Source organism: Alligator mississippiensis, chromosome 4 (genome assembly GCF_030867095.1).
Source record: "Alligator mississippiensis isolate rAllMis1 chromosome 4, rAllMis1, whole genome shotgun sequence".
NCBI classification, from domain to species: Eukaryota; Metazoa; Chordata; order Crocodylia; family Alligatoridae; genus Alligator; species Alligator mississippiensis.
The window spans coordinates 170659192-170684607 of record NC_081827.1 but is presented as its reverse complement, the minus strand read 5'-3'; the positions used below and the strand labels follow the sequence as shown (position 1 = coordinate 170684607).

General features: G+C 45.3%; 1 protein-coding gene and 1 long non-coding RNA gene across 4 annotated transcripts; one reads left to right on the top strand and one right to left on the bottom strand.

Annotated features, from left to right (window-relative positions):
• Nucleotides 1-346: 346 nt before the first annotated feature.
• GOSR2 (golgi SNAP receptor complex member 2) lies at nucleotides 347-18706 on the bottom strand. Of its 3 annotated transcripts, none has more exons than XM_014594184.3 (6): nucleotides 18527-18691; nucleotides 17595-17659; nucleotides 12297-12405; nucleotides 10583-10715; nucleotides 6559-6699; nucleotides 347-2802 (listed from the first exon to the last, which is right to left on the bottom strand). In XM_014594184.3, exons 1-6 carry the CDS (start codon nucleotides 18646-18648, stop codon nucleotides 2641-2643), a joined length of 732 nt encoding a protein of 243 aa, XP_014449670.3. In that variant the 5' UTR covers nucleotides 18649-18691; the 3' UTR covers nucleotides 347-2640. The 3 variants fall into 3 exon arrangements, with proteins under 3 accessions (XP_014449670.3, XP_059583054.1, XP_019347857.2); XM_059727071.1 differs by lacking the exon at nucleotides 18527-18691 and adding an exon at nucleotides 18203-18274; XM_019492312.2 differs by lacking the exon at nucleotides 6559-6699 and having other exon boundaries at nucleotides 18527-18706.
• Nucleotides 18707-18763: 57 nt separating this feature from the next.
• On the top strand, nucleotides 18764-19347 carry LOC109284310 (uncharacterized). The gene is made up of 2 exons (XR_002091719.2): nucleotides 18764-18877; nucleotides 19156-19347. It is a non-coding gene; the product is annotated as an uncharacterized LOC109284310 (long non-coding RNA).
• Nucleotides 19348-25416: the final 6069 nt, after the last annotated feature.

Sequence of the window (25416 nt, the reverse complement as noted above, 5' to 3'; positions counted from 1 at the left end):
CCCAGAGCTTTCAGACTGCTACAGAAAGAGAAGGGCTAGGAGTGAACCAGGCTGACCAATATCTGTACATACCTAGGGAAAGAGATAAACAGGGATGCATTGAAAAAAACAAACAAAAAACCCAACACCAACCAAACTTGACATGTTTCAAAAACAGGAACCAGCTTGCTTAGGGAATCTAAAAGCAGCACTGCTGGCCTGCAACAAGAATCTCCTCCTAACTGCCAAAAAGGCATTAGAACACAACCATGATGAGGATTCAATGGAGGATTCTTGCACCCTGAAAGGAGGGGAGGTCTACTAAATGAGGGAGGGCTGTTAAAATAGATGAGTAAGCAATTCAACCTGAGGTAAGAGAATTCCATCTCCAAGGACTTTATTTCTAGGGCTACTACTCCAGTCCTAAATAGAAAGGAACAGATTCAAAGTAAAGTAAAGTAAAATGGAATCCCTCTCCACTTCTTGACTTAGCTTCCATCATAAATGCGGCTGCTATTCTACACACTTCAAAGGTAGCTGTATCTACAGTTGGACAAGTACAAGAGAGAGCACACAGCTGAGCATGTGATCAGTTTTTGCATGTCCAATAATGCTCCAGCTGAGTAAATTTGCCTCTCTGTTCATGGATCACCAAGATCCATCTCACCTATCAGTTCCCTGTTATAGGAGCATCTCAGCCTTCTTTTTTGGCCTTTGACACAGCAGTCTTGTTTGAATACTGCAACATTTTTAGTCAACTTGAGTTACTGGGCTCCGCCTGGGAGTAAGTGGATGAACTTTAATGCTCTATATTACACAGGTTTACACAAGATGCTCTAATGGTCCCTTCTGACCTTAGAAGTTATGAAGCAGTATTGAGATTAGTCAGTCTAGCTGCAGGGCTTTAGCACAAACTGATATATCCGATCTGCTTGCCCAGACAATTTAGACTTAAAGTTGGGGTAGAGAAATCCCACTTTCAATTTGGAATAGGCTATGCACTTCTACACCATACAATTAAAAAAAAAAAAAAAAGAAGACTATCCCCTATTGTAGGACTTGTAGGTGAAAAGTAGTATTTTGAAGAATAAGATACAATTTCACCAGTTACATCAAGTTAAATGGTTTCCCAGCACATTACAAAATTACCTGTACATTATAGCACCACTATTACAAAACATCTGGACATGCTCCAGACTTACACATGAAGTTGGGGATTAGGATGCCAATGAAGGCCATTTAAAGTGGGTTACACCCAAGGTTTGGACATGACTATACTAAGAGACAAAAGTCTTGCAATCTATAAAAGCATACCGGGGCTAAAATAGAGGCCACTTTTATTACATCAGACATTTAAAAAGGGGTAGAATTCTGCCTCTATAACATCACTGTGCCTAGCTTTCTGTAACTCAACTAGCAAATCATGAAGGATGTTTCTGAACCTGAAGATGATACAGGATGAGTGCGAAGCATAAGCCTTGCTACCAAGGCTGAAATAGATGTTTCTAATTCTTGACAGGTAACCCCAGGAAACTGTCTTTGCCCCAGTACCATACACCCCTTTGATTCATTTGAGCTGCATATCGAAAAGACCACAGTGTTTAAAAAAAAAAATCCTGAACAGAAAATCATGAGGCAGCTGCAGTGGAACGGTGATATATTCACCTCCTTAGCTCCAACCACTGTTGTCACAGTAGTAGCTACAAGCAGAACACAAAATAACTTGCCAGAGCATGTTGTGCAATGGAAACAGAGTCTTTTGAAGGCTGGACTTGTCAGAAACAATTGGCTATATAAAGATTCAGCTCCACTGAAGCAACAGTGTCTCATCTCCCAATAAAAGCATGGGGATGATAGCAGTTGCTATCACAGGGTGGCAATAGAGGAAAAGTAGAGGTTAAAATAGACGCTGGAAAGTCTTCTACTAAACTGTATTTATCTGCATGTAGAGTCCACCACTCAACTTCCATGGAGAAGAATTCAACCTGCAAAGGACCAAGGCTTTTCCAAAAAACAAAGGGTCTGGGAATCTATTTCCACATACAAATAGCGACATCTTGGCCTAAGGCAGGAAGAGCTATATCCAGTTATTGCAAAATAAGAAAATTAGCAACTGTTCATGCTGTGATAACGACATCCTTCTACTTCACCTCTTGTGTAAAGGGACCAAATTTTCATAGGGGAACCCAAAACCTTACATTGTAGCACTCTTTCTGCATGCATGCTCTGCAGGGCAGATCCATGTAGCATTTGCTCTTCTTAACAGCCTTCTGCGTATGAGAAAGACATGAAGAACACTTGCGACCAGCACAGGGATGGGAAAGCCATGCCACATCTTCCTCAGCCTCAGAAGATGGGCACCACAACCGTATCTAGTATTAGAACTGGCCAAAAGATTCACTGCACATGATGTCTCCTAGGTAGCCAGATCCTTAAGTATACAGGCAATAGAGTGACAGCACTGAAGGCTGGAGAGATTGTTATGGGTCATAAACATCCCAAATCCATGTTTGTTCCTCTATTCACTTATCCATGTATGACTTGACTGTCACTTAGCAAATTCTGCTGTCTACAGAAATGAACTCAGAGTAAAACAGGCAGTAGTCTGAAGGGTGGTCTGTTTTGTTCCAAAAGATGATTTCCTTTGCTGGAACTGTCAACTCATGTCAGGTACTGCACCACAAGGAACATGATCACACAGGTCAAGAGCATTCCACCAATCATGAAGTATTTGTCCTGGAAGGCCCTCTTCTCAATCAGTCGCATCACTGTGTTTGATAAGCCCAGCATGTTGGCAACATCTAAGATCTTCTTATGAGTGTCCTGAGTGACAAGGAGAAAAGAAAACATTAGCCTTATCATTCATCCCTTCTCATTTCACATTTTAAGGACATCTTAGCATCTTAGAAACAAGTGACCATAAAATCCCCAACTGGCCAGAGGGAACTGAGCCAACAATACCCACAACTAAAGTGGGGGTGTACAAATCAAGTGAATGGGACAAAAACCCACACCTGTAGTGAAGTGAGAAGTCAAAGGCTCCAAACAAGGGACCCTGAAGAGGACACTAAGAAGAGAAGCCCAGACAATATCCACTGCACCAAGTAGATATTAACAGAGTTTTTCTGAGTGGTGTCATAGATGCATAATATAATAAGAGCATGGAAGATCTTAAAGTTAGATGGCCTTTCCCAAAGTTAGATGGCTCTTCCTAGACTGATGGATGGCCAGTGCCAAGAAGAGCTTGATTTATAGCCTTGGTGACTTCTGACAGGGTGTTTAGAAATGAAAAGGCACTAGCAAAGACAGCCAAAACCTCAACAAGAGTTTCTAGAAGAGAAAGAAGCGCTGTAACTAGGCACTGAAGAGGCAGGCTTGAGCCTGGGCAGCTGCCTCACTGCTGAAGGGGCAAATGCAAAGGGTGTCTGCAAACCATGCTAAACACACAGCTGTGCACATAGCTCTATTAAGAGGCCATCAATTTATCCCCCTGGCAGGCTGTGGAATCAGGATGCAATAGAAATGGCCTCCTTAGTGATCCTTGCAGGGGGGCAAAGTCCTTTGTTATAAGGCAGAATTGGTGGGGTGGTAGGGAGGGGGGGAAGAAAAGCACTGGTGCAAAACAAGTTCAGAGGAGCCCAGTTGGATACTACTCAGTAGGCCTGTGCGAAGCGGCTAGTATTTCGCTTGGGATTCGGCCGATTCGGAGGACAGCGGTTCAATTCGGTGATTCGAACCACTGTCCCGAATCAATTCGGCCAAATCTGATTGGGAGATTTGGCTGCTGCCAAATCAGCCAAATCTCTGAATCACACAGGCCCCGTCCCCCACCTGCTCTCAATGGCTGCCCCAGCTCCCGGCTCTTTGAAACAAAAAAGAAGCCCCCACTCACTGGCTCATGCCTGGTAGGGGGCGATTCCCCACTGCCCCCCACCACACTCCATCACGAGCCCCCGACTCCTGCCTGCTCTCCTAGCCCGCCTCATGGCTTCCCCGCCTGCCCCAGCTCCCAACGCTTTAAAAAAAACAAAAACAAGCCAGACTCACCAGCTCCTGCCCAGGGTTGGGGTGGGGGTGGCGGCGGCGAACACAGCAGCGATCCCCGTGTTGCGTGGGGGGCTCTTCCATTAGCCCCCCAAAGCCCTGAAGCTGCTGCAACAGCCAGTGATTCCAGGGGTTTTTTGTTCTCCAGGGGCTTTTTACTCTCCCAGCCCCCCTCATGGCAGGGCAGCCACGAGGGGAGCTGGGAGAGCGGGCAGGGGTCGGAGGGGGTTCGTGGCAGAGCCCCCATGCAGCATGGGACAGCAGGGATCGCCCCCCAGCCTGGCAGGAGCCGATGAGTCAGGGCTTTTTTTTTTAAACAACCAGGAGCTGGGGCTGGGCAGGGATGGGGCCTGGCAGAGGTCCCCCCCATGGTCCCCTCTCCCCTGCCTCCTACTTACCAGGTCCCAGTCCGGGTCCAGCTCCCTGCTGCAATTAGCAGGGACTGCCCAAATTGCAGAAGCTTTTGGCATCTTTTCCAAATTGATTCAGAGAGCTTCAAATTGATTTGGACCTTTTAATTGGTCCCCTGATTCGATTCGGATTTGGAGATTCGGCCGCCGAATCAGGTCGAATCTCCTCCAAATCGAATCAGCACCCAAAGCTTCACACAGCCCTACTGCTCAGCAGGTAGATGGATAGGATACTACATCACTGGCTCACATACTGGGTGTGTCTGCTTCTGTTGGCCAATTTCTGATGCAACCACATGTGCACAGCAAGGGACACTGTGCATCAGGGGTTCTAAGAAGAGGCCTTCACCTCCGATGATCACAATAGATCTAGTTACATATACCATGCTCCAGGTCCTAGTAGAACATCAGCATTTCAGAGATCTTCAGAGAGGCCTCTTGGCTCAAAGGAAAGAACTCAGACTGAAGTTGTTTAGCACTGGGATGTGGAAAGCATGGAGAGTAGCATGTTTTCATCACAATACCCTACCATCACACTTCAACTCTGAACAGTAGGGGGGCATCCTAGGCAGTTCAGCCTCACTGGTCAAATTAAATCCTGTGTCTTCAAGAGAATAAATGGTGCTAATTAACAAATGTGGAAGTAGTTTTGGAGAGTAACCAATCTAGCCATGTTTGAATGGACACCATATGTTACACCCATAATCTGAAAGCAAACAGATTTGCAATACTGTAGGCACAGGGGTGCCAGATTTGCCCAGCCCCCCCAAGCTAGATCCAGACCACAGGGCTCCCTGGGGACTGAATTAAGACCCATCTCCAATAGCAGGGTGAGGGGTGGCAGCACAGTGGTTAACACAGCCACTGCTTACCCTGCCCGCACAATATGCATCCCGTGAGGCTGCATACGTTGTAATTTGGAGTCAGACCCTACCCTCAAACTCCTGGCACCTCTAGGAGTCCCACAGGTAGAGTGAAACTGCTCTATGGGACATATCTTTGATACTCCTACCATAACATATCAGTGGTATTTGTTATGTATGGATGGGTATTTACTCAGTTTATTGAAATTAGCTTCCTCTCTTCAGCAGGTGAGACCTGATCAGGCTTTCCCATTCCTCCCCAGAGAACTCGCATTAAAACCCTGGACCACACACACTTCGAAATTTAGCATTCTGCTGGTTTCTAGCAGGCCTATTCTAACTCCATGCTCTTTTGCTAAGTGATGGTACTGCCAAAAAGTACAAGCATGCTTCAGCGAAGCATTTAATTTTGCCTTTCTTAGAAAAAAGAAACCCATTACATGGCTTTTTAAATTAGCATGTTAAAGGCTGCAGGGAAAAAAGAAGGTTGTTTAGTTACTACTGTAAGAGAAACAGGTATATCCTTTGGATAAGGAGCTAGGACCTTATTGGTTTTGGGATACTTGTTCTCTTCTTGCACCCATCTAAACTTGAGAAATAGGAGGTCAAGTAGTCCAGACTTTCCCCAGATTCATTCTAACATCCATGGAGAAGACTGGGCTGGGGCCACCTCTGCCAGAATATTAAAATGTTAACAAGCAGCATCTTGGACATTACAAGGGTTATGGTGAGGCAAACTCTAAGGAAAAATACATAAAAAGCACATTCATGAAAACATAAGAGAAATTCTCAGTCCAGGAAAGATGTGAAGCCTGTGAAAGCAGGAGGTTAACACTGGCATTGGGTGGAGGGACACTATGCACCACTTCATAACTTCACTACTCTTCAATACTAACCTGCAGTATCCCTGCCATTCCACTCTGAACCCTTACAGTCAGAGACAAATTTGACAAGGGATGTTGTGCTTGTGCAGTATGACCAGAAGTGCCCATTACAATCTAGTATTTTGTTCTCCCTCTTTACAGCAGGTGCTTAGACAGGCTATAAGAAAGTGATCACTACACCACTACAGCCCAGCTGCAGAAAAAGATCCCAGTTTCTAGTGCTCTACCCAAGCTACTAGTCCATCCTGTCTTCAAAAAATATTTAAAAGTTACTTCTTACAGGGTACTAGGATGTAAAGCTCTCAGGTTTAATTAAAATGGCTTCATCATCATAAATGCAGAAATTTGGACTCCTTTTGGCAAAAGGGATGCCCCCACCTTTAGTGTCATTCTCTGGTCCCTCAGCCCCTGCAGGATGCTGGTCCCACTGCCAATAAGATCATCCATGCCACGATGGGCATTCTGGAGGGAGTCGTTAAACTGTAATGTTTCGTCGATCGGTATGGTGGTGTCAGAGTCCTGTGGGGGAAATGCAGTGTCTTGGTTACCTTGCTGCTCACTCCCAGTCCCACACCCATGGTTTGATCCAAAAACACAGACATTCAAGACAAAACTGAATAGGATTTGGAGAGGATAATATCTTGCATGTGGTATTTTTGGAGGAAACTATGTATCTGACGTGAAAAATGGGTTCAGACAAGCCTACACTGACAGATCTTAAGGGCAGAGGTTCAAAAGTGATCCTCTAGTTTGACCTTACAAGGGAAAAAAATACAGCTGAAGTGGAATAATTCCAAGAATCCCACTCTTAGTGCCACAGTGAGAAAGGCACTATGATAAGAAACATTATTTATCACCAAGCAGGAAGTTTACAAAGGTCTAAGTGCAAGGGGAAAATAGATAATAGATTCCTTTTTATTTTAAGACAAAAAGGCATGACAAGATGTAAATAGCTGGAAGCTGAAGCTCGCCATTCACACTAGAGTCAAACGCAGATGAAATATTGAGAGCGATCAACCCTTTGACCAAACTTCCCTAAGGACAGGGCTGATTTGTCTTTGGAAGTTTTCAAAACAAGACTGGACTTCTTTTTTTTTCCCCAGAGAGATGCCTTGGTTCGGTGGTAGGCAATCAGTATGTGTGCCCAAGTGGCACAGGCCGCCTCTACACAGCACGTGGCAGAGGGGGCAGGGAGCAGAAAGCAGCATTGGCCAGGGGACTGGAGTGGCACTTGGGAAGGGTGTGGGGGTTAATTTGTGGCACACCTGCCAAAAAGTTATTCTAGCTCAAGTAGAAGCCTAAAATCTATTGTTATGGGAAAACCTTGATATATAGACATACAAAAAACTAGAACTCTTGGTTCCAAAATGATACCTTTTATTAGACCAACTGGAAAGCTTGCAGAAAAGGACAATTTTCTAGTTCTAGTTTTTTGTAAGTCTTTTTGTCTCAAACCAACACGGCTATCAAGTACACCCCTGAAACTTGATAGATCTATGACTTTTGTTGTAAAAGAGGTGAACACAGTGACCTCTTCTGGCCATTGAAAAAAAAAGCAGAGACCATGAATCTATAGTCACTGGAAAAGCTAAAAAAAAAAAAAAAAAAGCCAGGCAACAAAGAGTGAATTATGATGGATCTTCCATGTTTCCATCTTGTTTTATGAATAACAATCTCAACTGTGGTAAAGTAAGAGGAAGGAGGGAAAGCTGCTTGTGTACAGCAGAGATTCTCAACTGTGGTGCCCAAAGAACCTTTTAAAGGTGCCAGGGGGTGCCATACAAATACTACCACTGATTGGTGTGCAAACACCTACACCCGATTCACGAGGATGAGTAGATTTCAAATTGGGATGTTTCTGATACTGTGGATTCTGCCCTGTTGTGGTCTTTGAGGTCTGTGCAATAGAAGAATTGCTCTGTTATTTTTCCATAGTCAAAAACAAGTGAAAACAAAGAGCTGACATTTTCCTAGGGGTGCCTAGAGTCTAGAAAAGTAGTATGTTTTAGGTGAGTGGCTCTCACTAATTAACAACACAGACCCAGAGAATCCACACCACTAATCCTAAACAGATTGTGCAGATTATCACAGCAAGGTATTAAGGAGCTGATGATGCTTTTAATGTGTGATTTTAGCATTTGCCATCTGCCTACATTTATCTTTGGGTTACAGAAGAATGCTGAATAAGGGGTTTAATTTCATTCCAAGTTCTCTTTAAATGGAAAGAGAATAACAGAATGGGAATTTAAGGAGGGAGGTCAAAGTGTTTGAAGAGTAGGACTGATAGAGCTCTATTTGGCTCTGGAGCTGAATAAAGTGTTCATGGTATTAAAAAACAAAACAAAACAAAAAACCAACTTTGTTTACATGGGACAGTCAGTTCATTGTCCAAGAGGTGCCATAAAATGTTGTAACTGCACTGCTAGTATTTTTTTACTGGGGGGGGGGGGAAAAAAAAAAATCAGGAAAATCTTTAGGATAAAAGCTATATTTAAGTACCTTTGAATTAAAGAAAATGTCCAAGGCAGTGTTATCAATTTTATGAGTCCTATTTTATCAGTTAAAGAGAGCTTGATTCGAGGTTTGGTCACATGCCCGTGTCACACATTCTCTCTTAAAAAAAACGACATAAGACATTACGGATAACAGGGGGAAAATTGTGCGTCAGAGCTATTTAAACATTTTTATGGATTTGAAAATGTGTGGCAAGAATTGAGAGCTAATCAAAGGACAAATCAGAATTCATATTTGTTTGAATTTCTAACTTATTGTTACACATCTCCCTGAAGAGATCACGAACAGTTCAAAGGAAGAATCTCTCTATACTTCAGTTGACATTGACAGTATGAGCAATTCCACTGAAAATCCTCTATAGTCAGTTTCCTCTTATTTGGGTTTCTCTTATTACTGGGAAAAGAAAAATTGTTTAGTTATAGGAAATTTAATTACTGGCATGCCCACATTTGCAGAACTCAATTCTTTAAGAGAATTTAAGATGCTGCCAAGTCGGCATTGCTCAATTAAAGTTTCATTTATAATTCCAAGGTGGCCAACTACACTGCTACAAACTTTATATTGAGCCTTTTGCTTTGGCCTTGCAAGTCAAGAATTAGAGAAATCATTTGCTGTCCCTTTACAACCAGTGGGTGCCAGGACCAAAATGCAAAACCAATAGTATTTTATCATTCTAGCAAAAATGGCACCAGGCCTGAGCTAGAGAAGAAAAAGTAAAGGGTGACCCAGCGGTGATGCTCGGAAAACTTCTCTGCACATTCTCATTGGGAAAACTTCTCACTGGACAGCTGTCCTTTGAGCCTCTGCAGTGCAGCTGGCATCTCGCTGGAAAGTAACAATACAGTAGGGAGATGGAGCAACATAAACCTCCTTCCATCCAATTCAGACCCGTTAAAAAAGTTGAGAAAACTTATGAATCATTTGAGCAATTGGAAGAGTGTTCCTGTGTTCTGCCAACCAGTACTCTAGAACAGGGGTAGCCAACCCGCAGCTCCAGAGCCACATGCGGCTCTTCAGAAATTAATATGCGTCTCCTTGAATCTTTGCACAAGCATACGGTGACCAGCTTCCAAATGGAACCAAATGGAAGCAGGTCACCATGTGCTTGTGCAAAGATTCAAGGAGATGCATATTAACTTCTAAAGAGCTGCATGTGGCTCCAGAGCCACAGATTGGCCACCCCTGCCCTAGAGAGATTAAAACTCATTGACACAGATGCATCTAAAACAGGGGCTGGCAACCTCTGGCCCATAAGCCACATCTATCCCTCAAAGCCATTTTATCCAGCCAATGGAGCAAGGGGCTTCTGCAGTGTTTGTGGGGGGGGCTTCAGTGACATTTCTACGGTGTGTGCAATTGGGGGGGGGGGTGGCTTTGCCTTCGTGGCAGGGAGAGAAACAGTGGTGGCAACACTGCAGGGGGAAGCACTGACTCTGGTGGAGCAGGCCAATTTGGAGGTGTCCTGTGCTCAGAGCTTAGCTCTACTGAGGCAGCTACCCACTGCAAAACACTGCCAATCCAAGCTCTGAAATACCACTGCAAAATGATAGCACTTTCCAACCATACTGCAGCTCCCAGGAAGTGTTTTTTAAAAATAATTTTATACTATTTCAAAGCCAACACCTAGTCCTGTTTTGGTGTGCTTGCATGAGCTAACATATCACTGAACAGAGCAAAAGCAGGGAAGTTTTTCTAGAGCAATTATTCCTCTTCTGTTGTTGGCTCTGCTTTGTAAATTGCCCTCTAACCAAGCCCAGTGTTACCTTTTCTATCTTTACATACATTTGCAGCATCTTACACAAATCCTAACCCCATGCTTCCCCCTATCAAATGGATAAGGTGGATGCTTTATGGAACTGCCCTATGTTCTAGAGCAAGGAATATTTACATTAGCGGTAAACGTGCGAGCCAGAAGTTCCTCTCGTTGTTTCTCCTGCTGTTCCCGGGCATAACGGCGATGTTGGAAGTTCCTCAGTGCTGTCTGCAGGTGCTGGACATCATACTTGAGCTGGTCAACTCGGCTACACAGAATCAAAAAGAGGAGGAAAATCCCAAGGTTAGGCAACATAAGGTAGCATTTTTTTTGGTCTTTAATTTGTGATAGACAGGGCATTAAAGATTAGAGTACAACTAATGCTAAAAAGAATATTTTGTCCACACCTAACTTGTCTTTGAAAAGTCAAGTGTCAGAAGCCAAAATTTCATGCCACAGTTCAGAGCAAAACAGGTATGCGATTACTTACAAATGGGCAAAGGATGAACCCTGAGCTGCCTCATGCATCCTCTCTTCAGAGTAGCACATAAGCCTTCCTTAAGACAGATTTGTGCAAATTCTAAGATTTGAACAATTTTACCTCCTTTACTTCTTGGTCCACGACTCCAGGTGAGTCATTTCACTACTAGTGAAAAGAGATGCTGTTCCACAAACGTCTGACTTTTTATTATACTTTGTCTTTAAAGCTGGGATTTTCAAGGGAGCAAGAACATCCAAGAGAAAGAGTACCTGGCAAGAATTTTAGACCAGCAGCTGGCAACCTTTTCAGGCTGAGGGCCAGAATGTCCAGCACAGGTCAGAGGCAGACAGCTGGCAGGAGATGGCCTGCCACTGGTGCTCCTCTCCAGAGCAGCACAAGGTGAATGCCCACCACCAAACACTACCAAAGACTCACATGTGCAGGCTAAATCAAACAGCTCCAGGGGCCAGAAATGACCCACAGGCCACAGGTTGGTGATCCCCGTTTTACATCATTTAAAAAAAAAAATGTTAATTTTCACAACCAGTAATCAAGCAGGAGATCAATACCTCAAACTAAAATCTCTCTCTCAAATTAATATCCTCACAGATCCCAAGTCACAGTGAAGTCACCTAATAAGCAGGCTGCCAAGACTGAAAAGACTCTCAAGTCTTCCACTTCTACAGGGTGGACACAAAAAAATAGAGCTTCCATCATGCCATTCCAAAGAAGCATAAGAGAAAAATAAGTCTGTTTTGGAACACTCTTCCCTAAAAATGGCCATGTAACAAGCTGAAAATGAGATTTAGAAGGGTTAAAAAAATTCATCTTTAATAGCAGCACTGATCTAGAAGTAATACACAGAGTATTCCTCACCTGTTGTAAATTCTTCAAGGTCGTATGTTTTATGATAAGGATATATGGATACCACACCTTTTGGAGCTGGCTGGCCAAATCAGCAAAAAAAAAAAAGACCAAAAAACCCTCAATCCTTAGTAACCTGATGCTTAAAATGTGCCTGGGGGGCCAACAATCTGATCACCTCAGTTTAGGCACCAGTTTGAAAACAGCCAGAGAAGTTATAAACGCTACTTAATTCCCTTATGAAACAACATATCTTCTTCAAAGCAAGAGGAGAGTACAATCTATTGATTACAGCATGGAACACAAGAGTCCAAGGTACTACTTTTGGCTTTAACACTACCTTAGTGTGTCACCTTGGGGAACTCACTTCCCTTCTATGCCTCAATTCCACTGATTGTACAGACAGGAATAAGACACATGTCTATAAAGTGCTTCAAGACCTTTTGATGGAAGGAGCCACAGAAGTGTAAAGCACTATCACGGAAAGGGAAAACAAACACTTACAGTTTGGCATTCTGCCGCTTATTAGGAGGTTCTTTGCTAGACAGGATTTCCAGGCGCTCCAAGTTGCTGAATATTTTGTCTAGTCTTGCCTGAATCTCATTTTCTACCACTGTGAAGGTAAAAAAAAAGAGAAGGAACCAAGTTGTTGGAAAAGATTAAACACACAATGCATTGCAATAAAATATACATACATATATATATAATGTTTGCTTATAAGTTGAGAACGACTGGACCTATCTATTCTAAACCTTCCAAAATCACTGACTACCACCTGAAGAAAAATTATAGGCAGGCTATTATTCATTTGACCCTTTTTGGGGCTTCCAGTGACTATTTAAGGGAACAATGCTTTTCACACGGACAGTTGTGTGGCTTGCTCCAGAGCTGGTAGTTGAAGAGGGTTGTATACACTATCACCAACAGGAAACACTGCAAACATTGCTTACAAAGAAGTTCTACAATAAAAATAATTAATTTGGATGTCATTTGGAATATCGTGCCACATTAAATATTAAATGTGAAATATGTTGTACTAAGTTCTTTAAAAATAAACAATATTTTGACCTAAATATGTTGTACTAAAAAATAAGCAAACACTGCAATTACAAAAGTAATGACCCAGGTGAAGAATGAGTCCTTCTGCTAGTTAAGACCTATATCACATGATAAATTGTAGCATACTGCCTGTTCAGGGAGTTTAATGGTGGGATAAAATGGCAAACTGGCTACTAAACATGAAACATTTTCATGGCTGGTTTGTATTCAACTTTCAATATGGCATGTGTCCTGGACCTGGGGCTGCACCCTGCTGACAATCAGATGATTGTCAGCAGGGGGCATCCCTGAAGTCCCAGCTTCTTGGGCAGCTGATGATTAGGAAGCTCCCAATCCTCAGCTGCATGCCCTGGCAGTCACACAATTGGGATGTGAGGAATTTTCTCTCTGCTCCCTGATTTATAGGACCAGACATAAAATTCTTCAAATCCCAACTGTGTGATCATAGTAACGTCGGCCAGCAGCCTTGAAAACATCTAAAAACATTGCACCAGAAGAGGACAAAGAAACCCTACATCCACTCCAAAAAATCCACGTGCTTCTATACAGAAATTGTCATTCAAGTCTCTCAAAGCATCGTACAGACTGGAGAACAATGCTATAGCCACTACAGTTAGAGACTTCCTTCTATCATCTCTGAAGTGCTATTTGAATTGCCCTGAAATTTAGCACATCCCAAAGGTATGCAAGGTGTGGTTAGAGATCCCAGTTGAGAGTCATGTGACCTTGGGTTGCCAATACAGCCCTTTGAAAAAAAAGATGGGGGGAGACCATTTCTTAGGGTCGATAAACTGCTGACTGGCCAAACCTGGGGGTGGAAAAAAAGAAGAAAAAAAAAAATTAAACCATGGCTTAGATGAGGCCCCAAGAAGACTCACTCACTCACTGTTTAGTCTAATTAGTGCAGGCCACCAGCCATCCTTTTGGGGATGCACATTCAGAATTAAGCTCTACAGAGAACCACAAGTCGAATAACCACATACCTAATAGACCACACTGCACACACAAATAACAGGCCACAGAAGCAACTCAAAAGTGTTGCTTGCTAACCATTTTGACATGACCCGAGTGGAAAATTAAACTCTTGAAAAGTGGGATACACAGTTAAGGGACAGGTAACCTATGCACACACTGAGGCAGCCAGCCAGAGTGTGAGGGCATGGAAAAGCCAACCCATTTTGGGTTGTGCAAATGGTGGCTCAAGCATGACTGGGTAGATGGGTCCAAGGCCAGGGTGGGGAGCCCAGCTGATTGGTGGATTTAGATGTACAGGACCATGGTCAGTGAGCAGTTTGGCTATGTAACTAAGACTAGTGTAACAGCAGCTTCTTATACAATAAAAAACAAGACTGAAACCTGATTTTGAAAAAGAGGCAAAAAGAGAGCAGAAAGTTTCATATGAAATTAAATAAAAACAAAGGCTCATAGCTCTTTTTGGTCCACTTGGAAGTGCAAGACCATAAAAAAAAAATGAGCTAGGAGGCTTTGCAATACGTGACCTGAACCTGACAGAAATCAAGGAGATGTTGCAAAAGGTGGCTATAACAGAATGAGAGACAAGCCTAGAAGGTGGAGAAGTAGTACTGACTTGAAAAGATTCTACACAACGCGTGATCCAACCCACAGAACCCTGCCATCTGACGCCTAGTGCTGCCCCTGTCTCTGAGCAGACCTACATAGAGCATGGCAAACACCAGCCCAGCCCCATGGGCATGTGGTGACCTCCACAGCCACTGCACTGCACAGGTGGCAGTGTGCAGCACGAATGCAAGACCAGCTGAAGTGAATGCAGCACTACCCTTGATGCCAACCCACTCCAGGTGCTCCAGGACCCACGCTACAAGTGGGTCTTGGAACAGCTAGAGTAGGTGCTGTGCGTGCCATGGTTCCCAGAGGAAGCACCACAGGTACTGTAGTCCAGCCAGAGTGGGCACCTTGTGGAGTGCAATGCCTGCTCCAGCTAGTCTGGGGGCATCAGATTCTATACGCTGGGGGAGCAAGGCCAAAGAGGAGAGGGGACCTGGGAATTTAATCCTGCCTGCAGACTGGCCCTACACCATTCATCCAGCCCATGAGTTTGACCACCCTGTTCTACATGATCTCTCAAATGAATCTACATGAATATAACACACACATGGCTTGAATGTAACTGTCAAAAGGGTGATACCCTCAACTTCATATCAGGAAAATAAATGAGAACACGTTGAAGAGAGCAAAGAGGCAGCACAGTAACAAACTGAAAATAACACGGGGACTGCAATTGCACTCAGACACTGGTCATATGGTAGAAAAGGACAAAGTGACTGTTCCACTGAATAGCTTGCTCAACAGCACACAGAGGAAAAGCTGTCTTGACCAAAGACTGAGAAGTTGAGATAACAACAGATGATCTACTAAACAAGGCTGACACCATCACAATTAGGTTTCAGATCTCAAGGGTGTGCAGGCCGGGGGCGAGCCGGGCCCGTCTTTGTGCACACGGGCTGTGGCCAGCAGCCTAGGCACACAGGGCCGGAGGAGACCGGGGGTGAGCTAGAATTAGTCACGGAGGCGTAATGGTTGATTTAAAGATTATTTACTTACACCCAAGATGGTCGTGGTGTAGGCTGGACAGTTTCCAGGTGCAGCTCCGCTTAAATCCTCGTTGGAGGACTACGACAAATTCGGTTCTCTTGCCCCGGAGTTTAAAGCTCCGTGGGTTCGGTAATTTCTCTCCCACGGAGTTGTCGAAGCTCCGTGGGTTCGGTTCTCTGGCCCCGGAGTTGTTAAAGCTCCGTGGGTTCGTATCTTCAGTATGCAGGAAGGGATACGTCTAGGAATTTATCAGCGACGGGGAGAGGCTAGAGGCTGTTCAGGCCTCTGTTGCCTTCTTAAGAAATGCGTTGGGTCCGTAAGGATCCGCGGCGCTTAGAGATCTTCACGCTCTCCCTCTCGAGCTCCAATTGCTCTCTCTCCAACTCATTTCTCTCCAACTTGGGTAGAAACCACCCAAGCTCTTTATACAGCTAGCAAGCCAATCGCTAGCCACCACGTGTGCATGTATTAGAATCGGCCAATAATGTGGCACGAATCTTCATACAAATGGCAGGAACTCCTTTGCACCGTGCATTTCCTGGATGCAAAAGAAATGCACCATGCAAAGAAAGCTACAAATTTGGTGGGAATACTCCGTTGCACCGGGGTTCTCTTCTGCAGCAGAAAACTCCACTGTGCAAAGAAGCTGCAATTTAGCGGGAAAATAATTTAACAGTGCCAAAGCACACACAAACAAAAAAATCACAACTTTGGGTTGTGACAAAGGGAAGTGAGGGTACCAAGATATGTTTAATGTCTGAAAGCTAAAGTTTAGAGAAGTAATATCAATAAAATATAACTGGTCATCCCAGAGGCAAGGATTTTTGTGGGTACCTTTTATTGGACCAACTACACAATTGGGATAGACTCAGCCAAGCTTCCAAATGCAGTGCAGGTGACCCTGCAGCGCCTGTGCTGGAGGCTAACCACCCCGACCATATATTCTAAAATAACTATCACCTTAAGAAAGGGACCCTGGCATTTCTAAAGCTATCTTAATGACAACCCCTGTGGTTGAAAACACCAAGATATTAGGATGTAAAAGGATGAGATCAAATATAACGTAGAAAATATAATATCGCTATTTAAGTCAGTGTTTCTCAACCCGTGGTACACATACCCGAGGGTACGCGAGACATGGGCAGAGGGTATGCGGGTGCTGCGTTTTTAGTTTGGCCCAACCCCCACCCGGCAGGTTGGAGGTGTCTTTGCCTGTTTGGGCCAGAAGTTCTGGCTGCCACACCTCCCGCCGCTTTCACTCCCCAGCATCAGTGTGCTGGGAGATAGGGAGGGGGCCCCCGCGCAGGCTGCTTTGCCCTGGGCCGTAGTACACGAGGAAAAAGTGGGACTTGGCTTGCAGCGGAGAAACCAGAAATGCCACGGTTGGATTTCTGGTTTCACTTTTGCCACATCAATCAGCAGGCGGTACGTAAGGTACCAAAGGTTGAGAACCACTGATTTAAATAACAGTTCCCCCTCATTTGGCTGCTGTGTGCAGTGCTGGTCCTCCATCTCAAAAAACTTAATTTTAGAACCATGGCTGGTTCTGAGAAAGGAAGTGAGAATAGACAAGAGCCTGTGAAACCCAAAAGGAGGGGTTGGCATTATTTTCTTTAGAAAACAGACAAGTGGGGATGTGACAAAAGTACATAAAAATCTAGGAAAAGGAGAGCATGGAGTTCTTGTTCCTTGTCTCCACACACTTGAACAAGGGGACATTAAAGAAATTCAGAAACACCACACTTTTCATGCAAGTAAGCAAGCTGTGAAACTCACTGCCATGGGATTGCAAGGCCAAGAATTTAGGATGATTCAAATGGGCTGGACATTTATATAAACACACTCAGAGTTAAATTACGTAATACGAGTAAAACACATGGAGTCCTGCTTAAATGCCTGTTCGGTTTCTAAGATATGAAAGCTTCTTCCACCCTGGTCCAGAGCCTTTGGTGCTGGTTGCTACTGGGGACAGAATACTGGATCATATGGAACTTGGGTCTGACCTACTTTGCTTCACTGCCTTTCTAAAATAGAATATAAAAGTTGCCAACGGTTAAACTTATGACATCGGGTACAGCTAATGGAATCGCAAAAGTTCAAGGTTCAATGACAAAAAGAAACTCAGCGCACATGCACACTGGACTTGGACCACCCACTTCAGCTACTCACAGTGCACAGACTGCTTGTCTGAGGTTTCCAGATGTCCCATGTAAGACTGGACCTCCTGGATTTGCCTATCAAAGAAACACAAGGACAATATGGATCAACTGCTATTCAAACAGACTGTTGTTCAGTACAAAGTACAGAACAGGGACGGGGGGGGGGGGGGAATATACACACACACACACACACACACACACACACTCTAAAACATAACACTCAAAACAAGGTGCAAAATGGATTTCCCTCTACTCGGCCCTGCCCGCAAGGGACTCTGATGGGTTGGGAAGCTGGACAAACGACTGACTGAGGCCTGCACATGAGTCCTTTAAACTTCCTGGCTCCCAGGCAGGCCACCTTCACCCTTGCTGCCACGTGGCAAAGGGACCAGGGCTCCCTGCCAGCGTCGCTACCTCTCAGTCCTGCTGCTGCTGCCATTTATTTTCAGGGAGCACCTTTGCCTTGGCCTCCTCTCAACAGCAGGAATTGCCAGGGGGCACAGCCCTGCCCCAGCGCCAGCTATAGCCCCCTCACACTCCCCACTGAACTGGGCTGCTCCGGGCCTCTACCCTGCCCCGGCACCTTCTCAGGGCACCCAGTGTCGCGCAGCCCCTCACCCTTCACTGAGGAGCTGCTCGTGTGCCTGCGGGGACCCTGGTTTCTCCTGGGCAGCAACAGGGCTAGAGCGGCCAACCAGCCTCCCTGCGGAGGCCTGCCAAGCCTCCAGGTGCCTCCTCTCCCTGCCTCCCCCCGGGGGGGGGGGAGACCAGGCAGACACGACGCCCGTCCAGCTGCTGCTCAGTCACTAAATGCTTTGTCACCGAGCGGCCCTCTGGGGGCAGATCGCCCATGGGAGGCGGGGGGAAGCCCAAGCCCGAACCCAGCGCTGCCCAGCTGCCGTGACGCACAGACTCCCAACACAGCCCGCTGCCACCGCTCACTTGTTGGTCTGATGATAGAGCGTCTCCATGGCGGCACCCGTACAGCTGCCGGCCCGCCGCCCGCCACACGTCACCTCAACGAGCCGCTTCCGGCTTCCAGCTTCCGGCGGGGTCCTGCTCATTTCCGCCGAGGCTGCCCTGCGAGGTGCCTGCGCGCGCAAACGTCAGGCGCGACGCTGACAGAACATCCCCCGCCCCGCCCCGCCCCAGCCTGGGCCTGAGGGAGGCCCCGCCCCCGACGCGCTGGGGGCGGGGCGGGCCGGGGGTTGAGCGCCCTGCTGGGGGTGCGGGGATGCCCCCACGTGATCGGAGGGAGGCTCACAACCGAGCGGCACGAGCGCGGGGGAGGAAGTGCGCAGGCGTGGGGGAGGGGCCGCGGGGGCGCCCTGGGGTCAGCGGCGGGGTCGGGCGGTCGTGCGGGTGCAGCTTGTTGCTGCTTCCGGCCTGAGGGCCGCTTTGGGAACCGGGCAGGCGAGCGGGGCCTGCGCCATCGGGAGCGGGTGTGGGCGGATTTGGGAGCTGCCTCTTGATGCTTTCCTGGGGAAGGAGCACCAGCTCGTGCTCCTAGATGCATGCATGTTGAACCTTTGACTTTCAGTCAAATACAACTTGTCTTTATTTGTCCACAGACTGAGCTGACATGGAGCCAGCGCCCCTCCGTGTTCCTACTGTGCATCAAATAGGCCCATGCCACCCAGCAAACCACACCTTACTCTTTCTGCAAATGAAAACAGACTCTCAGCAGCACCTTCATGATGAAAACAGAGTTGATGGATTGATGCTTTTTTCCCCTCACATTCAAAAAATAACTTAAATTTAAACGGCATCTTATTATTTTAATCGCTTCTCGCTGGACGTGTCTACATGTGCATTTATGCCCATGTAAATTTGCTGCGCAGTAAGCAGGTATAGGCCAGTGTCTACTCATGCAGGTGTTAAAGTGCATTAACGCTGTGTATAAACTCAAGTCAGCCCACACACAGTGTTACTAATTGGGTGTAAATGTGATACCTGCATGACGCAGATATCAAACTTACACTCAAGTCAGTGTAAATTACCATATTTACTGCACAGTACAGGTGTGCACGTGTAGACGTGCCTATACGCAGTAATTTCGGTTACTGTGCAGTAAATGTGCACATGTAGACACCTGCTGATAATGACAGAGCCACTCAACTAGTACAAAGTGGCCTAGTGAGACTGACAGTGAGGGAGCCAAACAAACCCTGTTCCAGCTGAGCATTCCCCTTGTGTTCCTTGTGCTCCCCCTCATACGATCAGAAAATTAGGGCTGGAAGGGACCCCAGGAGCTCATCTAATCCAACCCCCTGCTGGCCCCACATGCTTTCAGAGCTTCCAGACCTAGGAGAAAGCCTTGGATGAAGTTAGTGGTTCCCAATCATATGACTGTACATAAATGATATCCTACACAAATAGTTATTGCTTGTCCCTGAGAAGGAACCAAACTGATGTACATTCTGTTTTGGGCTGAATGAAGTGAGGCCTCACGTGACCAGTTGCAGTGCAGTTTTCTGACCAAAAGGAATTGGTGGTTTTTGGGGTTGTGAACTTGGCACTGATATGTACACAGTGGCAGAGCTGCCTCTCAACCAATGGATACTGCAGTCTCATGACTGCCTTTCTGGTACAATTATAGTGCAGGGAAGTGGGGAGGAGGTACCACATGCCTTGGGAAAACATCTTGCTCAGGCAGGTCTGAAATCAGCATGTTGATCCAGTTTGAAGGATCTTGATGAGCTGCTGACACTTGTCATACCTTGTCTTTTGCCCCCATTCCCTGAGGGCATTTTTCTAGATAAAAAATGTTTCCGTGTGGAACAAAGCCCATGTATCTACAGCAAGCAAAATGTTCCCTTTTTCTTTATGTATTAGTGGCAAGATTGCTAGTTGAATGCTAAATTTAGGGTTTCTATAACAAGTAATGGGATAGACAGAAAGAGAGTGGTCTGGATTTTCAGGCCTTGGGAGTAGGAGTTAGAAACCATGAATTTTCTTGAAAGCTGAAAGAGTTTGGCCTGGAAGTTGCAAAGGATGAAATGCTGGAATGTTGCATCTAGCCTTCTCATGGATCCATCTCTCCTGTGAACCAAACAGTATCATTATATTCCTTTATAAATCGACAACGTGTCCATGCCTTGAATATTGTGCCCAGTTCTGGTCCCCACACCTCAAAAGGATATGGAAGAACTAGAGATGGGCAATGAGTATGATTAGTAGTATAGAGGAGCTTCCATATGAGGAGAGACAAAAGAGGCTAGGCCTGTTCATTCTTGAAAAAATGCTTGAAGGGGAACATGATAGAGCTTTACAAAATACTAAATGGTGAAGAGAAAGTAAATAGGGATTTATTATGTCCTACTCACAATACAAGAACTAGGGGGTCACAAAATTAAACTAGTCAGTAGTAGGTTTAAAACTAACAAAGTTCCTTTTCACACAGCATGTAATTAAAGTGTGGAACTCAATGCCACAGGATGGGGAAGGTCACAGTTTATCCAGATTCAAAAAGGGATTTGACAAATTCTTAGAGGAAAGGTGCACCAGTAACTACTGAGCATGGTAATTAGGGGTACAACCTCTGAATCAGAACTTACTAGACCATAAATATTGGAGGCTGCAAGTGACAAAGGAACAGTGGAAGCAAGCCTAGTCATACCCAGTTCACTATCCCTTTCTGCATCCATTCTCAGGCAAGATGGACCTATGGTCTGCCCCAGTAAGTGGCAGTTCTTGGGCGCATCTACACATCCATTAATGCACTTTTCCTAATGTGCGTTAAATTTAGTACCTCTAATAGGTACTAAATTAATGTGCATTAGGCTGTGCTAGTGCAAGCGCACACTTTTTAGGTGATGCTTAATGCATGGTAGCCTTTTTTACTGTGCATTAGTGTAATAGCACAGTTTTTTACACACCGCCTTAATGCACAGTAAAATAGGCTACTGTGCATTACAGCACATATGTAGACATGCCCCATGAGTTCTTGTGTTCTGTCAGCTGATGCTCCAAATTCTATCAGTTCTGTAGTTATCCAGGAAGCCAAATGCACTTTTTTGGCAGGAGGACAGGGGGAACACTAATGAGTTTTGTTTAAACAGCAGGAGAAAAATGCTTCTTTTGCTTTGCACTCTGATGTCAAACCTTTTAACAGTGCATGCGAGTCAAGGGTTTTTTTTCTTGCACCCATAAGGGTTAGCAACTTTCTCTGGTAAAATTAAAGCATCTGGGGGATTTCCTCTCTAACCACCTGCCTGCAGGGACTGTGGCTTGAAAGAAACAAACTGTGTGAGGAAATAGCAAAAGCTGGCACCAGAATGTATGGCTTTTGCTGTATACCGTGTGCCAGCGATAACCTGGTATAGTTGTTAGACTTTGGGTATTTTCAGTTGAAGCCCATCAGCAAATCATCTCATTTAGTCACAACAGCCAGGAGCATGGAGGGTAAAGAAGGATTTGGTTCAAGGAAAGCCCCTGTATTGTAAACAGGATAAAAGAGGAGGGGGATGGAAAGAGCCACTTATCACTGTCTAATGTGTCCCCAGGTCATTCCTGTGCTAGCACCTTGTGGGAAAAAAGGGATTTCATATTACAGGGCACTTGTTAACTCTGAGGCCAAAGGTTGGGATTTTCTCCATCAAACAATCTACAGCCATAATGTACATTCAATAGAGCAGTTTGAACCCCTCAGCAGTGCACCTCTGTACTGCAGTCTAGTCAAGGCTGTAGCTAAAAGTCATAATTGCACCGCAGCGAATCCTCACTCTTTGTTCAGTCTCCTTTTCTTGATGTCAGGCTGTTACCTGGTCCACAGTTAACAAGATAGACAGGGCTTGCTGTTGTCCTGCCCCACTAGGAATCTTTCTGAAAAGATGATCCTGTCATTCTGTTAGGATCAGGTCCTAATAATATCTCTCTTTGTTTAGACCATCACCCCCAATGGATACACAGAGATAAATAGGTGCACGTGCATGCACACGTACACAGACACACGCACTGTCACTTCCCGGGCTTTCTAGTTGAATGTGCCTGCTTAATACTAATAACTGTGTAGCTTTGAAAGCAAAAGAGTGCTGAACCTGAGGGCATGCTGGAGGAATGAGACATTTAGATGAGTGCTTGATAGAGACTCCTGACTCAATCCAGCTGCAGGCCATGGGGCCTACATGTCCGAACTTTGACGGGCTCTCTGTTACATAAGCCAGACCTCACAGAGCGCCTCACAGTAATTTGGAAGCGTGCGGATGGGGGCAAAAGAGAGAAGATATGACAAGAGTGTCAGAGGCTCATCCATCAAGATCCTTCAAATTTGGTCAACATGCTAATCTCAGACCTGCCTGAGCAAGACTCTTTTCCAAGGCACCTCCTCCCCACTTCCCTGCATTATAATTTTATCGGAGAGGCAGCCATGAACTGCAGCGTCCACTGGTTGAGAGGCAGCGCTGCCATCATGCATGTATCAGTGCCAGGTACAAAAAACCAAAAAAGAGCAATTCCTCTTGGTTAAAAGCCGTGCCGCAGCTGGCCACGTTGGGCAAGGCACAGTGCAGATGCTGCAGCACGAATGTCAGCAGAGAATAGTTACGGGGCAAGCAAGGAGCATTCCCTCCACTGAGCAGCAATGGTGCTACAGCTATTTTCTCACTCTCAGGGGTGCAGGAGAAAGGGGCAGGATGTGGGCCTGTCTAAGGAGACAAAGGCTTGTGCAGCATCCCTTCAGCCCAATGAGTTGCTTAGCTACATATTCCCCTCTCAAGCCTCTTTTCCTGCCATTACAGCAGAGTAACAGCAGCCAGGCAACATTGCTCAGTAATGCAGGACTAGGGGAGCCCTGTACCTCTATTCTGCTGTTCACTTCTCAGTTAGCTTTTATAAGCCAAGTCAAAATAAACAGCCACTAGAGGGGGAGCCTTGCACCAGCTAAGGGAATGCTGTTAGGAAAGGTTGCTGCTTTCCTGAGCTGGGGGTGGGAATACTTTCACCCTGCAGGTCAGTGCAGAACTCTGCCCCATTTGGACTACATCAAGGCTTTGTTGCAAAGGCCCACAGCTTTCCAGTGAAAGGGAACTCCCTGCTGGTTCCTCCCCATGATAGGGCTTTAATGAGCATTGCTACAAATGGGCCAAACCACCAAAAGACATTTCAGGGGCCTTGGGGATTCTTTCCAGTCCCAATCTAGTGAGTTTGGACTGTGTAACACCACAAACCAGTACTTCTAAGCAGCATTTGGCCCTCACCATTAGAGCTGGGGTGGCCATTAGGCAATAGACCACACAACCACATTTTTTGAAGGAACAATCTGGGCAGAAGAGTCTCTGTGGGAACTTTTGAGACTAAGGCTCTTGAAAATCTGCTCTCTATTGTGGATGCTGACCACTTGGCTTTCTGGTCCTGAGCCTTTTTTTTATACTGAAGCCTAGACATCCATTCACCAAATAGTCACCAGCCCGATCCTACTAAATTGGGAGAATGGCTGTGTTTAGCGTGGCAGAGGTTTTGTCCCAGTGCTATTGCAACACTTAGCTGGTTAGATATAAATAATACTTGCACCTGGTGACTTTAAACACCTCTACAGAAGTGCTACAAAAGGTGCTAGAGACAGGCACCCCAGTCAAACAATAAAGCAGTAATAGAGCGAAGACTAGGTACTAGGACACATGTTTTCAAAAGTACTGAGTGATTTGAGGGGCTCGGTCTGAGTCATTTGGAAGGGGTGGAATTTCAGAAGTGCTCAGCAGTGTCTGAAAACCAGGTCCCTAAACTGTTTCCATATAAGAACCCCAAAACTGAGTCCAGTTGAATAGTTTCTTTGGAAATTTTAAGGCTAGGAATATTTGGGAACCCTTTCTCATTCCATTCAATAAACAAGACTTATAAGGAGTAGTGTCGGAAAATTGATCCAGCTAACCCAGGGCTGCTTTGGTCCTGACAAAGCAACAAGATTTCATGGTGATATTAACTGGAAATTCAGGAAAACAGAAAGATTATCTATCTATCTATCTATCTATCTATCTATCTATCTATCTATCTATCTATCTATCTATCTATCTATCTATCTATCACTGGCAAGAAACAAAGATTAAGGACCTGGTATCACACTGACCTTTTATTAATCTGCTGATGTCCACCAGCAGAGCTGGGGGCTTGTGGCATTCACTCCTGTGCCTCACTACCTGAGTCTAAAATCCTAAACCCTCGAGAAGTAATAATGCAAGGGATTGGTTTTATTTCTGAGGTCTAAAACGATGACTACAGAAGGTGGGGAAGGGGCTTCTTGGTGGAGAGGCAAAGAGGAAGGATATTATCCATAAGTAACAATCTTGCTCCTTTGTTCTTTCATGGAAAACTAAAAACCTGCTGCAAATGTTATAGCCCCAGTGTTATGATCCTCATGTCACAAAATAGGAAACTGAGGCAAGGTGGGGGAGACAGTCCTAGGTGGTCTCCTCCATTCCAGATAGCTCCTGTTATACTATCTCTCCCTGCCATCATACATGCTAGACTGGAAGGTCCATGAGCTGCGGCATGTTTGTTTTTAAAACACCCTGACACAAAGAGGCCCTGGGAGCTGTGCACACACAGAGGACATGAGCGCTTTTTCTGTCAATCCAGCCTGGACCAGGGAGAGCACCTGTCTGGCAGTAACAGCCTGCCAAGATCCCCTTTCCAAATAGGCCTGAGGGCAGAAAATTCCTTTGGTGGATCAAGGTTGATAAACATCTATGATTTTTTAAATAAGATTTTATTTTATTTATATCCATTTTTTTTATTAAAATTGGATTGTTATCTTGTAATTTAAGTGACGGAAGTTTTACTTTTGGAAATAAACTTTTAAACTATGAAATCCAAATGTATTACAAAATGTAGTAAAG